Source organism: Oncorhynchus kisutch, linkage group LG23, assembly GCF_002021735.2.
Source record: "Oncorhynchus kisutch isolate 150728-3 linkage group LG23, Okis_V2, whole genome shotgun sequence".
In the NCBI taxonomy this organism is placed as follows: Eukaryota; Metazoa; Chordata; class Actinopteri; order Salmoniformes; family Salmonidae; genus Oncorhynchus; species Oncorhynchus kisutch.
This window is the reverse complement of record NC_034196.2, coordinates 41,963,250-41,976,944: the sequence shown is the minus strand read 5'-3', so window position 1 is coordinate 41,976,944 and position 13,695 is coordinate 41,963,250. Positions and strand designations below refer to the sequence as shown.

The 13,695-nt window shown below is 43.6% G+C and overlaps 1 protein-coding gene across 1 annotated transcript in view; it reads right to left on the bottom strand.

The window, feature by feature from the left end:
- The window catches only part of fbn2a (fibrillin 2a), a 217,767-nt gene that overhangs the window by 164,709 nt on the left and 39,363 nt on the right, over positions 1 to 13,695 (bottom strand). The window contains exons 6-7 of the mRNA XM_031802448.1: positions 10,085 to 10,282; positions 809 to 934 (exon numbers count right to left, since the gene is read on the bottom strand). Coding sequence (XP_031658308.1) covers positions 809 to 934; positions 10,085 to 10,282 — 324 coding nt within the window. The remainder of the gene's footprint in view (positions 1 to 808; positions 935 to 10,084; positions 10,283 to 13,695) is intronic.

The window sequence follows — 13,695 nt, the reverse complement described above, 5'->3', positions numbered from 1 at the left end:
GACAGTGAATGTTCCTGGGTGGCCGCGTTACAGTTTTGACTTAAATCTACTCGAAAATCTATGGCAAGACCTGAAAATGGTTGTCTAGCAATGATCAACAACCAATTTGGTTGAAGAATTTGGAAAATGGGCAAATGTTGAACAATCCAGGTGTGGAAAGCTCTTAGAGACTTACCCAGAAAGACTCACAGCTGTAATCACTGCCAAAAGCGATTCTAACATGTGTTTGAGTCAGGGGGTTGAATACTTATCTAACCAAGATATATTAGTGTTTTATTTATCATATATTTTGTTCAAATGTTAGAATGTTTCTTCCACTTTGACACGACAGATTATTTTGTGTAGATCTTTGACAATTCAATTTTAATCCACTTTGTAACACATCAAAATGTGGAAAAAGTCGAGGGGTGTGAATACTTTCTGAAGGTTCAAGTAGTGGACTTCTGTATATTTATACTTCTGTATAAATACTCATTACAATACCCAATAAAACTATACAGGGTAGCCTAATGGTTAGAGCGTTGGACTAGTAACCGGAAGGTTGCAAGTTCAAATCCCTGAGCTGACAAGGTACAAATCTGCCGTTCTGCCCCTGAACAGGCAGTTAACCCACTGTTCCTAGGCTGTCATTGAAAATAAGAATTCGTTCTTAACTGACTTACTTAGTAAAATAAGAATGAATCTTCTTACTTTAATATCCATTATTGTGTATCTTTAGCGGTTTCACGGTAAATTAGATAAAAAGGGAAATGAGAGAAAAAAGTATCATTAAGCCCAAATGTCCGCCACCATTTCCTGCGTTACTCACCCTCGCACTTCTGGGAGCCCTCTTTCTGCTTGTGGCCAGCTGGACACTTGCACTCGTACGAACCCACGGTGTTGATGCAATTTCCTCCCTGGCAGAGTCCCGGGATGGCCTGGCACTCGTCAACATCTGGGCAAATGAGAGTGGAGCACATAAACAACCACAACTGTGTTTAGGTCAACGCTGCACACTGTGAAATGTAATCGCCCCCCCCCCCCCCCTCAGAACAGCCTCAACTCATCGGGGCCAGAATTCCACAGGGATGCTGGCCAATGTTGACAATGATTCCCAGTAGCGTCAAGTTGGCTGGAGGTCCTTCGGGTGGTAAAACCATTATTTTTGATGTTGTACTTTTTAGCCCTTTTTCTCCCCAATTGGTAGTTACAGTCTTGTCCCATCGCTGCAACTCCCCTACGGACTCAACAGCCATGCATCCTCTGAAACACAACTCCGCTCGCTTAACCCAGAAGCACCAATGTGTCAGAGGAAACACCATCCAACTGTTGACCGAAGTCAGCTTGCAGGCACCCGGCACGCCACAACGAGTGGGATGGAACAAGGAAATCCCGGCCAGCCAAACCCTCCCCTAATCCGGACGACGCTAGGCCAAATGTGCGCCGCTTTATGGGTCTCCCGGTCACGGCCGGCTGTGACACAGCCTGGGATCGAACCCGGGGCTGTAGTGACAACTCAAGCACTGTGATGCAGTGCCTTAGACTGCTGCACCACTAAATAGGCCTGGTGGTGGAACATTCTTGATACACACGGGAAACTGTTGAGCGGCATTGACACAAACCGCCTGGTACGTTGACACAAACCGCCTGGTACGTTGACACAAACTGCCTAGTACGTTGACACAAACCGCCTGGTAAGTTGACACAAACCGACTGTTACGTTGACACAAACCGCCTGGTACGTTGACAAAAAAACGCCTGGTACGTTAACACGAACCGCCTGGTATGTTGACACAAACCGCCTGGTAAATTGACACAAACCACCTGGTACGTTGACACAAACCGACTGTTACGTTGACACAAACCACCTGGTACGTTGACAAAAAAACGCCTGGTACGTTAACACGAACCGCCTGGTATGTTGACACAAACCGCCTGGTAAATTGACACAAACCGCCTGGTACGTTGACACAAACAGCCTGGTACGTTGACACAAACCGCCTGGTACGTTGACACAAACCACCTGGTACGTTGACACAAACCGACTGTTACGTTGACACAAACCGCCTGGTACGTTGACACAAACCACCTGGTACGTTGGCACAAACCACCTGGTACCTACTAGAGCAGGTGTTCAAAATGTTTTGTAAACTCAGTGTGTATCAAAATGGTTTGTGGTGTCTGTAGTAGCAACCTGTCTCTAGTGGTATCTGTAGTAGCAACCTGTCTCTAGTGGTATCTGTAGTAGCAACCTGTCTCTAGTCGTATCTGTAGTAGCAACTTATCTCTAGTGGTATCTGTAGTAGTAACCTATCTCTAGTGGTATCTGTAGTAGCAACCTATCTCTAGTGGTATCTGTAGTAGCAACCTGTCTCTAGTGGTATCTGTAGTAGCAACCTGTCTCTAGTGGTATCTGTAGTAGCAACCTGTCTCTAGTGGTATCTAATCTCTGATAGATCCCAGTTACCCATGTTAATCCATACACAGTAGTAATCTCTGATAGATCCCAGTTACCCATGTGAATCCATACACAGTAGTAATCTCTGATAGATCCCAGTTACCCAGTTACCCATGTTAATCCATACACAGTAGTAATCTCTGGTAGATCCCAGTTACCCATGTTAATCCATACACAGTAGTAATCTCTGATAGATCCAAATTACCCATGTTAATCCATACACAGTAGTAATCTCTGGTAGATCCCAGTTACCCATGTTAATCCATAAACAGTAGTAATCTCTGATAGATCCAAGTTACCCATGTTAATCCATACACAGTAGTAATCTCTGATAGATCCCAGTTACCTGGTTACCCATGTTAATCCATACACAGTAGTAATCTCTGGTAGATCGCAGTTACCCATGTTAATCCATACACAGTAGTAATCTCTGATAGATCCCAGTTACCCATGTTAATCCATACACAATACTAATCTCTGATAGATCCCAGTTACCCATGTGAATCCATACACAGTACTAATCTCTGGTCGAGCAGTCGGATAACCCGAAGAATCATAACTGTTATTATAACTGTTGAAACGGTTGACTATCAGAGGGTTTGGTTAGCTTAGATCTTTCATTGCATTTACGATACACTCAAACCAAAATGGCTGCTTTAGCTGTGGCATATCATAACATGCATGTCTCTAGGCTCAGTTAGATGATGAATGAGCACTCCTCTCTCTCTCTCTCTCTCTCTCGTCTCTCTCTCATCACTCAGGTTGAGACTACCACATGCACATATTAGGACATATTTGGTTTTGATGTTCCAGTCAGGTTGAGACTACCACAGACCCGTGATGCTCCCCATAAACTCTTTGGCAGGGATTTCAAACATGGAGAGAATGGCTCCATACTGCAGTGATTTAACCCACGCTTGTCTCAGTCAGCAGCATGGCAGCCCTTTCTTCCCCACCACCCCACACTGGTGTCAGTATGCCATCTGGAATGGCTTGGCCATAATGTCTACCACATTGGTGGTGGGGCGACGAGGTGTTAATAAACAACACACCTAACGCTTTTTTAGTTTGTGGCTTTATTCTTTACTAACATCTGCAAAGCAGAGTTATATTTGCTGTATTTGTGTACATGATAGGTAAATGTAGATCAAGTAAATGTAGATATACAGTGGGGAGAACAAGTATTTGATACACTGCAGATTTTGCAGGTTTTCCTACTTGCAAAGCATGTAGAGGTCTGTAATTTTTATCATAGGTACACGTCAACTGTGAGAGACGGAATCTAAAACAAAAATCCAGAAAATCACATTGTATGATTTTTAAGTAATTAATTTGCATTTTATTACATGGCAAAAGTATTTGATCACCTACCAACCAGTAAGAATTCCGTCTCTCACAGACCTGTTAGTTTTTCTTTAAGAAGCCCTCCTGTTCTCCACTCATTACCTGTATTAACTGCACCTGTTTGAACTTGTTACCTGTATAAAAGACACCTGTCCACACACTCAATCAAACAGACTCCAACCTCTCCACAATGGCCAAGACCAGAGAGCTGTGTAAGGACATCAGGGATACAATTGTAGACCTGCACAAGGCTGGGATGGGCTACAGGACAATAGACAAGCAGCTTGGTGAGAAGGCAACAACTGTTGGCGCAATTATTAGAAAATGGAAGAAGTTCAAAATGACGGTCAATCACCCTTGGTCTGGGGCTCCATGCAAGATCTCACCTTGTGGGGCATCAATGATCATGAGGAAGGTGAGGGATCAGCCCAGAACTACACGGTAGGACCTTGTCAATGACCTGAAGAAAGCTGGGACCACAGTCTTAAAGAAAACCATTAGTAACACACTACGCTGTCATGGATTAAAATCCTGCAGCGCACGCAAGCTCCCCCTGCTCAAGCCAGCGCATGTCCAGGCCCATCTGAAGTTTTCCAATGACCATCTGGATGATCCAGAGGAGGAATGGGAGAAGGTCATGTGGTCTGATGAGACAAAAATAGAGCTTTTTGGTCTAAACTCCACTCGCCGTGTTTGGGGGAAGAAGAAGGATGAGTACAACCCCAAGAACACCCTCCCAACCGTGAAGCATGGAGGTGGAAACATCATTCTTTGGGGATGCTTTTCAGCAAAGGGGACAGGACGACTGCACCCTATTGAGGGGAGGATGGATTGGGCCATGTATCGCGAGATCTTGGCCAACAACCTCCTTCCCTCAGTAAGAGCATTGAAGATGGGTCGTGGCTGAGTCTTCCAGCATGACAACGACCCAAAACACACAGCCAGGGCAACTAAGGAGTGGCTCCGTAAGAAGCATCTCAAGGTCCTGGAGTGGCCTAGCCAGTCGCCAGACCTGAACCCAATAGAACATCTTTGGAGGGAGCTGAAAGTCCATATTGCCCAGCGACAGCCCCGAAACCTGAAGGATCTGGAGAAGGTCTGTATGAAGGAGTGGGCCAAAATCCCTGCTGCAGTGTGTGCAACCCTGGTCAAGAACTACAGGAAAGGTATGATCTCTGTAATTGCAAACAAAGGTTTCTGTACCAAATACTAAGTTCTGCTTTTCTGATGTATCAAATGCTTATGTCATGCAATAAAATGCAAATTAATTATTTAAAAAACATACAATGTGACCTTCTGGATTTTTGTTTTAGATTCCGTCTCTCACAGTTGAAGTGTACCTATGATAAAAATTACAGACCTCTACATGTTTTGTAAGTAGGAAAACCTGCAAAATTGGCAGTGTACCAAATGCGTGTTCTCCCCACTGTAGGTACATGTAGATCAGATTTAGATATAGGTACATGTAGATCAGATGTAGATGTAGGTACATGTAGATCAGATGTCGATATAGGTACATGTAGATTAGATGTACATGTAGATCAGATGTAGAGATAGGTACATGTAGATATAGGTACATGTAGCTCAGATGTAGAGATGGGTACATGTAGATCAGATGTAGCTATAGGTACATGTAGAGATAGGTACATGTAGATCAGATGTAGACATGGGTACATGTAGATATAGGTACATGCAGATATAGGTACATGTAGATCAGATGTAGATATAGGTACATGTACATGTAGATCAGATGTAGCTATAGGTACATGTAGATCAGATGTAGATATAGGTACATGCAGATATAGGTACATGCAGATATAGGTACATGTAGATCAGATGTCGATATAGGTACATGTAGATCAGATGTAGATATAGGTACATGTAGATCAGATGTAGAGATAGGTACATGTAGATATAGGTACATGTAGCTCAGATGTAGAGATGGGTACATGTAGATCAGATGTAGCTATAGGTACATGTAGAGATAGGTACATGTAGATCAGATGTAGACATGGGTACATGTAGATATAGGTACATGCAGATATAGGTACATGTAGATCAGATGTAGATATAGGTACATGTACATGTAGATCAGATGTAGATATAGGTACATGCAGATATAGGTACATGTAGATCAGATGTCGATATAGGTACATGTAGATCAGATGTAGATATAGGTACATGTAGATCAGATGTCGATATAGGTACATGAAGATCAGATGTAGATATAGGTACATGTAGATCAGATGTAGATATAGGTACATGTAGATCGCTCTCATTCTCAGATGGGCGTCTCTCCGTCCTTACATACAGTGCCTTCAGAAAGACCCCTTCGCATTTTCCACATTTTGTTATGATACAGCCTTATTCTAAAATGGATTTTTTTTTTATCCTCAGCAATCTGCACACAATACCCCATAATGACATCACAATACCCCATAATGACATCACAATACCCCATAATGACATCACAATACCCCATAATGACATCACAATACCCCATAATGACATCACAATACCCCATAATGACATCACAATACCCCATAATGACATCACAATACTCCATAATGACATCACAATACCCCATAATGACATCACAATACCCCATAATGACATCACAATACCCCATAATGACATCACAATACCCCATAATGACATCACAATACCCCATAATGACATCACAATACCCCATAATGACATCACAATACCCCATAATGACATCACAATACCCCATAATGACATCACAATACCCCATAATGACATCACAATACCCCATAATGACATCACCAATACCCCATAATGACAGAGCGAAAACAGGTTTTTAGACATGTTTGAACATTAACAAAGCAAATTAGAACAGAAATACCTTATTTACATAAATATTCAGACCCTTTGCTATGAGACTCGAAATTGAGCTCAGATGCATCCTATTTCCACTGATCATACTTGAGATGTTTCTACAACTGATTGGAGTCCACCTGTGGTAAATTCAATTGATTGGACATGATTTGGAAAGGCACAAAGCCGTCTATATAAGGTCCCAAAGTTGACAGTGCATGTCAGAGCAAAAACCAAGCTACGAGGTCGACGGAATTGTCCGTAGAGCTCTGAGACAGGATTGTGTCGAGGCACAGATCTGGGGAAGGGTACCAACACATTTCTGCAGCATTGAAGGTCCCCAAGAACACAGTGGCCTCCATCATTCATAAATGGAAGAAGTTTGGAAACACCAAGACTCTTCCTAGAGCTGGCCGCCCAGCCAAACTGAGCAATCAGGGGAGAAAGACCTTGGGTCAGGGAGATGACCAAGAACTGGTGACTCTGACGGACCTCCAGAGTTCCTCTGTGGAGATGGGAGAATCTTCCAGAAGGACAACCATCTCTGCAGCACTCCACCAATTAGGCCTTTTAATGATAGACTGGCCAGATGGAAGCCACTCCTCAGTAAAAGGCAGTTGACAGCCTGCTTGGAGTTTGCCAAAAGGCAACTAAAGGACTCTCAGACCATGAAAAACAAGATGCTCTGGTCTGATGCAACCAAGATTGAACTCTTTGGCCTGCATGCCAAGCGTCACGTCTGGAGGAAACCTTGCACCATCCCGACGGTGAAGCATGGTGTTGGCAGAATCAATCTGTAGTGATGTTTTTCAGTGGCCGGGACTGGGAGACTAGTCAGGATCGAGGCAAAGTTGAACAGAGCAAAGTACAGAGAGATCCTTAAAACCTGCTCCAGAGCGCTCAGGACCTCAGACTAGGGTGAAGGTTCACCTTCCAACAGGACAACGACCCTAAGCACACAGCTAAGTGGCTTTGGGACAAGTCTCTGAATGTCCTTGAGTGACCCAGCCAGAGCCCAGACTTAAACCTGATCGAACATTGCTGGAGAGACCTGAAAATAGCTGTGCAGCAATGCTCCCCATCCAACCTGACAGAGCCGAGAAGAATGGGAGAAACTCCCCAATTGACATGTGTGCCAAGCTTGTAGCGTCATACTCAAGAAGACTCAAGGCTGAAATCGCTGCCAAAGGTGCTTCAACAAAGTACTGAGTAAAGGGTCTGAATACTTCCGTAAATTTTATATTTCAGTTTTTTATTTTTTATAAATTAGCAAAAAATTCTAAAAACCTGTTTTTGCTTTGTCAATTTGGGTTATTGTGTGTAGATTGATGAGGGGGGGAAACTATTTAATCCATTTTAGAATAAGGCTGTATCCTATCAAAAAAGTCAAGGGGTATGAATACTTTCCGAAGGTACTATATATTCATATCTCGCTCTATCCCCCCACCACCCTCGCTCTCTCCCTCTCTCTCTCTCATTCTGACCTCACATCACTGCTCGACGGGGGCTTTACAGGCACCTCCTTGTTGCCGTGGCAGTGGGCGGACGGTCGCCATGGTACTAGGCGGGGTGCGAGGGCTTTAACACCTAGCTGTTGATTCACTCCTTCAACAGAGACAGCACCAAGGCTGTGTAGACCCAACACAGCACATCTTCCTACTACATCCACTGCTGTATGGAAGGGTCTTTATAAAATGTTCAAGGGGCCCCCCCTCACTCCTTCTACCTCATTCTCTCAATACCTTTATGGACTGACTCTCTCATTCTAATCCCTCCTCTCTCTCTCTCTGGCTCTCTCCATTTCCCTCCCTCACTCCCTCCCTTCATGCATTCTCTCCGCCCATTTAGTCCCTCCCCCCTCCATGCTTTCTCTATTTCTCTCTGTCTATCCCTCCCTTCCTCTTTCCATGGTCTCTCTACACAAGGGGCCGAGGCAGTTACTTATTCACAGAGGCAGTGCTGGAGATTAGGAAGTGTCATGAACGGTGCTTCTGTTTAGTTGATATGGTCAGGAGGTTGACCTTTTAGTGACCTGAGGTTTTCACTCCCATTCACTTGTTCATTCATTCACTTGTCACTCTATGAGACCATAGACACGATAGGAGAACGTCTGCACTCTTTTAAAGTCCTTTATGCTAAATACTGCAATAAAACACAGAGAGGGACCTTCACTGTATTACCACAGGAGGGGTTTAGAAACGCTAAGGAGGGATTTATGCTCTGCGTCTGTAATGGATCCTTTCCGATATGCCCGTCGTCAAGATCTGCTATTTGACAGTTGGTCAGTTTGACAGTTGGTTCAAAAGTAACTTTTCAAAATGGCCGTGCTCTTGCACCGGTGTTAATGTGACGAACGTCGAGAGGCCATGACGTCATGGCCGCGTAGTAAGTTTGTTCGTTGTTATCTAACGTTAAATATTTCACATTTTAGTCATTTAGCAGACGTTCTTATCCAGAGCGACTTACATTTAGTGCGTTCATCTTGAGATAGCTAGGTGGGACAACCACATATCACAGTCATAGTAAGTACATTTTTCCTCAATAAAGTAGCTATCAGCAAAGTCAGAGCTAGGAAGAGAGGGGTAAAAAAGAGTCAAGAGTTCACAAAAGGCTTTTTTGGGGGGGAGGGTGAGGGTGGTGGGAAATATTGCCTCTAACAATGCAGTGACACACACACACACACACACACACACACACACACACACACACACACACACACACACACACACACACACACACACACACATACACACACACACACACACATATACACACACACACACACACATACACACACACACACACACACCAGGGTTCAGGCCAATTCAATTATTTAAAAATGGCATCTATTTTCAATGATTTCTCAATAAGCTGAAAAGAGAGAAACTATTTACGTGAAAAGTCTTCATTTAAAAAAAATATTAAATTAAAATCTCTTCCTGAATTGACTGACTCAGGACCCTTAGTCCGTCAGCAGACGAGAGACGCAAAGCCTGGTGTGTGTGTGTGTCCTAATGAATATTTAGGGACCCTTCACCCCTCCCTCTCAGAGCAGGGCCCATTAGAATTCAATAGAGACCTGTGGGCATGTCCGTAGGGGGCATTCCCAGGTCAGGTGACAATGAACTGGATAACAAGGCTGGCATTAGACCTCAGCTGGTCCAATGTCTTTGTTTTCAAATGCTTTTTCAAAAACTGTAGTGGACATTTGCTGTTTGTGTAATGACATGTTGATAATTGATTATGCATTATCAATTGTGGCTACACCTCTCATCCTATAATTATAATTTTAGCTCACCCAGTTATCTTGATTTTGACCTTATGTGAACACAATTTGACGAAAACAAACATTTTTTGGACCAAACTTCACAAACACTTGACAAAAAAAGTGTGTCCAATTAATTACTTAATTAATATAAAAAATATTGGAAAGCTAGTTTAATCTTGACGTATCCCACTCCTCACCCTGGCAGGCTCCGGTGCGTATGTTGGGGATGAAGCCTCGGCGGCATGGCTGGGGCTGGGCCGGACACATCTCGCAGGGGTGTCCCCAGGCACGCCCCACCGTGGCACAGCACAGGGTCTTGGTGCACACGATGCCACTCACCTGGCCCTGGCACATCTGGTTGCTGACCTTGGTGAAGCACGGGCCTGTCCTGTAGTCTGGGAGAGAGCAAGGGGATTCCATTAGAAGCAGTTGGTAGTTACAGTGCATTCAAACCCAACATTTTGTGACGTTACAGACTTATTCTAAAATGGATTAAATCACCCCCCCCCCCCTCCTCATTAAGCTACAAACAATACCCCATAATGACAAAGCAAAAACTGTTTTTTAGACATTTTTGCAAATGTATAAAAAAAGAACAAATGGAAATATCACATTTACATAAGTACTCAGACCCTTTACTCAGTGCTTTGTTGAAGCACCTTTGGCAACGATTACAGCTTCGAGTCTTCTTGGGTATGACGCTACAAGCTTGACACACCTGTATTTGGGGTGTTCAGGTCTCTCCAGAGATGTTTGATCGGGATCATGTCCGGCCTATGGCTAGGCTACTTAAAGACATTCAGAGACTTGCCCCGAAGCCACTCCTGCATTGTCTTAGCTGTGTGCTTAGGGTCTTTGTCCTGTTGGAAGGTGAACCTTCGGCCCAGTCTGAGGTCCTGAGCGCTCTGTAGCAGGTTTTCATTAAGGATCTCTCTGTACTTTGCTCCGTTCATCTTTCCCTCGATCCTGACTAGTCTGCCAGTCCCTGCCGCTGAAAAACATCCCCACAGCATGATGCTGCCACCACCGTGCTTCACCATAGGGATAGTGCAAGGGTTCCTCCAGACGTGACGCTTGACATTCTGGCTGAAGAGTTCCATCTTGGTTTCATCAGACCAGAGAATCTTGGTTTCATCAGACCAGAGAATCACGGTCTGAGAGTCCTTTAGTTGCCTTTTGGCAAACTCCAAGCGAGCTGTCAAGGAGTGGCTTCCGTCTGGCCACTCTACCATAAAGGCCTGATTGATTATGTGCAGCAGAGATGGTTGTCCTTCTGCAAGGTTCCTTCACAGAGGAACTCTGGAGCTCTGTCAGAGTGACCATCGGGTTCTTGTTCACCTCCCTGACCAAGAGCCTTTTCCCCGATTGCTCAGTTCGGCCGGGCGGCCAGCTCTAGGAAGAGTCTTGGTGGATCCAAACTTCTACCATTTAAGAATGATGGAGGTCACTGTGTTCTTGGGGATAAGGTTGTAACATAACAACATTTTTGGAAGCACTGGAGAGCCTCTCGTATCTACAGTGGGGAGAACAAGTATTTGATACACTGCCGATTTTGCAGGTTTTCCTACTTACAAAGCATGTAGAGGTCTCTAATTTTTATCATTAGGTACGCTTAAACTGTGAGAGACGGAATCTAAAACAAAAATCCAGAAAATCACATTGTATGATTTTTAAGTAATGAATTTGCATTTTATTGCATGACATAAGTATTTGATTAAAAACATTTCGAGGTTCAAAAAAGTTTGTAATTTCCACTATAAAATGTCAGACTTGATTTTCACTAAAGAAAAATGTATCAACCCTTACAAAAATGTCCATTAATTATAATCCACATAATAATTTACAGAGCTGATGAAGACATAACTGCCGAAACACGCTAGCCTGCCTGGCCGAAAATAAAAAGGTGAAATGAGGTGGCATCATCTGTAACTATGGTTTCTTAAAACATTCTTATGTCATTTTTTCAATCTAATACCATCAACTTTGGTTTAATTATATTAGCTTTATTAACTATCAAGCAAATATTTAAATGTAACCTTTATTTAACTAGGCAAGTCAGTTAAGAACAAATTCTTATTTACAACGATGGCCTACTGGGGAACAGTGGGTTAACTGCCTTGTTCAGGGGCAGAAAAACAGATTTTTTACCTTCTCAGCTCAGGGATTTGATCGCTCTAACCACTAGGCAACCTGCCACCCCATATGGTAAGTGTATACAGACAGTGTCCAATAATGTATGCTGTGCGTAATGATGTATGCTGTGCGTCTTGTCCCAGTTCAGATCTGAGAGAATTTTCAGAGGAATAGCTTTTCTCAAATTCAAACAAAGTTGTTTCATGAAGAAAAAATGTTTTCCTGTCAAAAAGAAAGCAATGTTGATATGGCCCAAACCCCCCTCTGAAATACTCCAAAAAATGAATGAAAAAAATGGGTCAAAGTAAGAACTCTGTGTCTCTGACACAACTGAAAAGGGGACATTGGACGTTTAAAGTATCTTCTCCCCAGATGGGGCCAAAGGTGGATCCATGAGAAATGATGGGATGAAAACAGAAGCATGGCCGACATGTGAAAATGCATGTAAACATGAGGGATTTGAAGTGATGACATCTCTGCCACCGGATCTATGGCTTTCCTGCATTAAACCTGGTTTGTATTATTAATTCACCCTAGATCTTTTTCCAATGCCAAGTACCCACATCTACTGTTTAACACGTTTGTCTGTGTGTCATTATACATGTCAGGAAACACATCAATACTTCTGCACTGAGAGAGAAACAGAGACAGAGACAGAGACAGAGAGCGCAAGAGAGAGAGAAACAGAGAGAGAGAGAGAGCGAGAGAGAGACAGAGAGAGATAGAGACAGAGAGAGAGAGAGATAGAGACAGAGAAAGAGAGAGACAGAAACAGAGAGAGACAGAGAGAGAGACAGATACAGAGAGAGAGAGAGACAAACATACAGAGAGAGAGAGACAGAGACAGAGAGAGAGACAGACAGAGATAGACAGAGAGAGAGAGACAGATAGATAGACAGACAGATAGATAGACAGAGGGAGACAGAGAGAGAGAGAGAGAGAGAGAGAGAGAGAGAGACAGATAGACAGACAGATAGATAGACAGAGGGAGACAGAGAGAGAGAGAGAGAGAGAGAGAGAGAGACAGAGACAGAGACAGAGACAGAGAGATTTGTTTATCCATTTCACTTGCCTTGGCAATGTAAACATGTTTCCCATGCCAATAAAGCCCTTTGAAATTAAATTAATTGAATTGATAGAGAAGAGAAGGAAAGAGAGAGAGAAAGAGAGAGACAAGGAGAGAGAGAGAGAAGACAGAGATAGAGATAGAAGGAGAGGGGGGGGGGGAGACAGATAAAGAGAGTGGGGAGGGGGGGGGGGGCTCTGACAGAAACTCTGAGTGCAGGTCTAAACATGGTGCTACTTCATTACAGGCCCAAACCATTTTAACTGAATTATAAACATTTACAAAGAAGGGCTGCGGCCAACTGGGACAGAGTGAGTAAGTGAGTGAGTGAGTGAGTGAGTGAGTGAGTAACCGAGTGAGTGAGAGTGAGTGTGTGAGTGAGTGAGTGAGTAAGTGAGTAACCAAGTGAGTGAGAGTGAGTGTGTGAGTGAGTGAGTGAGAGTGAAAAGAGCTGTTGGTCCACACAGGATGTTAGACACCAAACATCTATCCCATTAGAGTGGATGAGATCACAGGCCGTTTCATTTAGCTGACCAAGGGCCCAGCCAATTCAGAGTTGGATAAGGCAGGACAAATTGGTCATTGACGTCAATGTGAGCGGAAATTCCA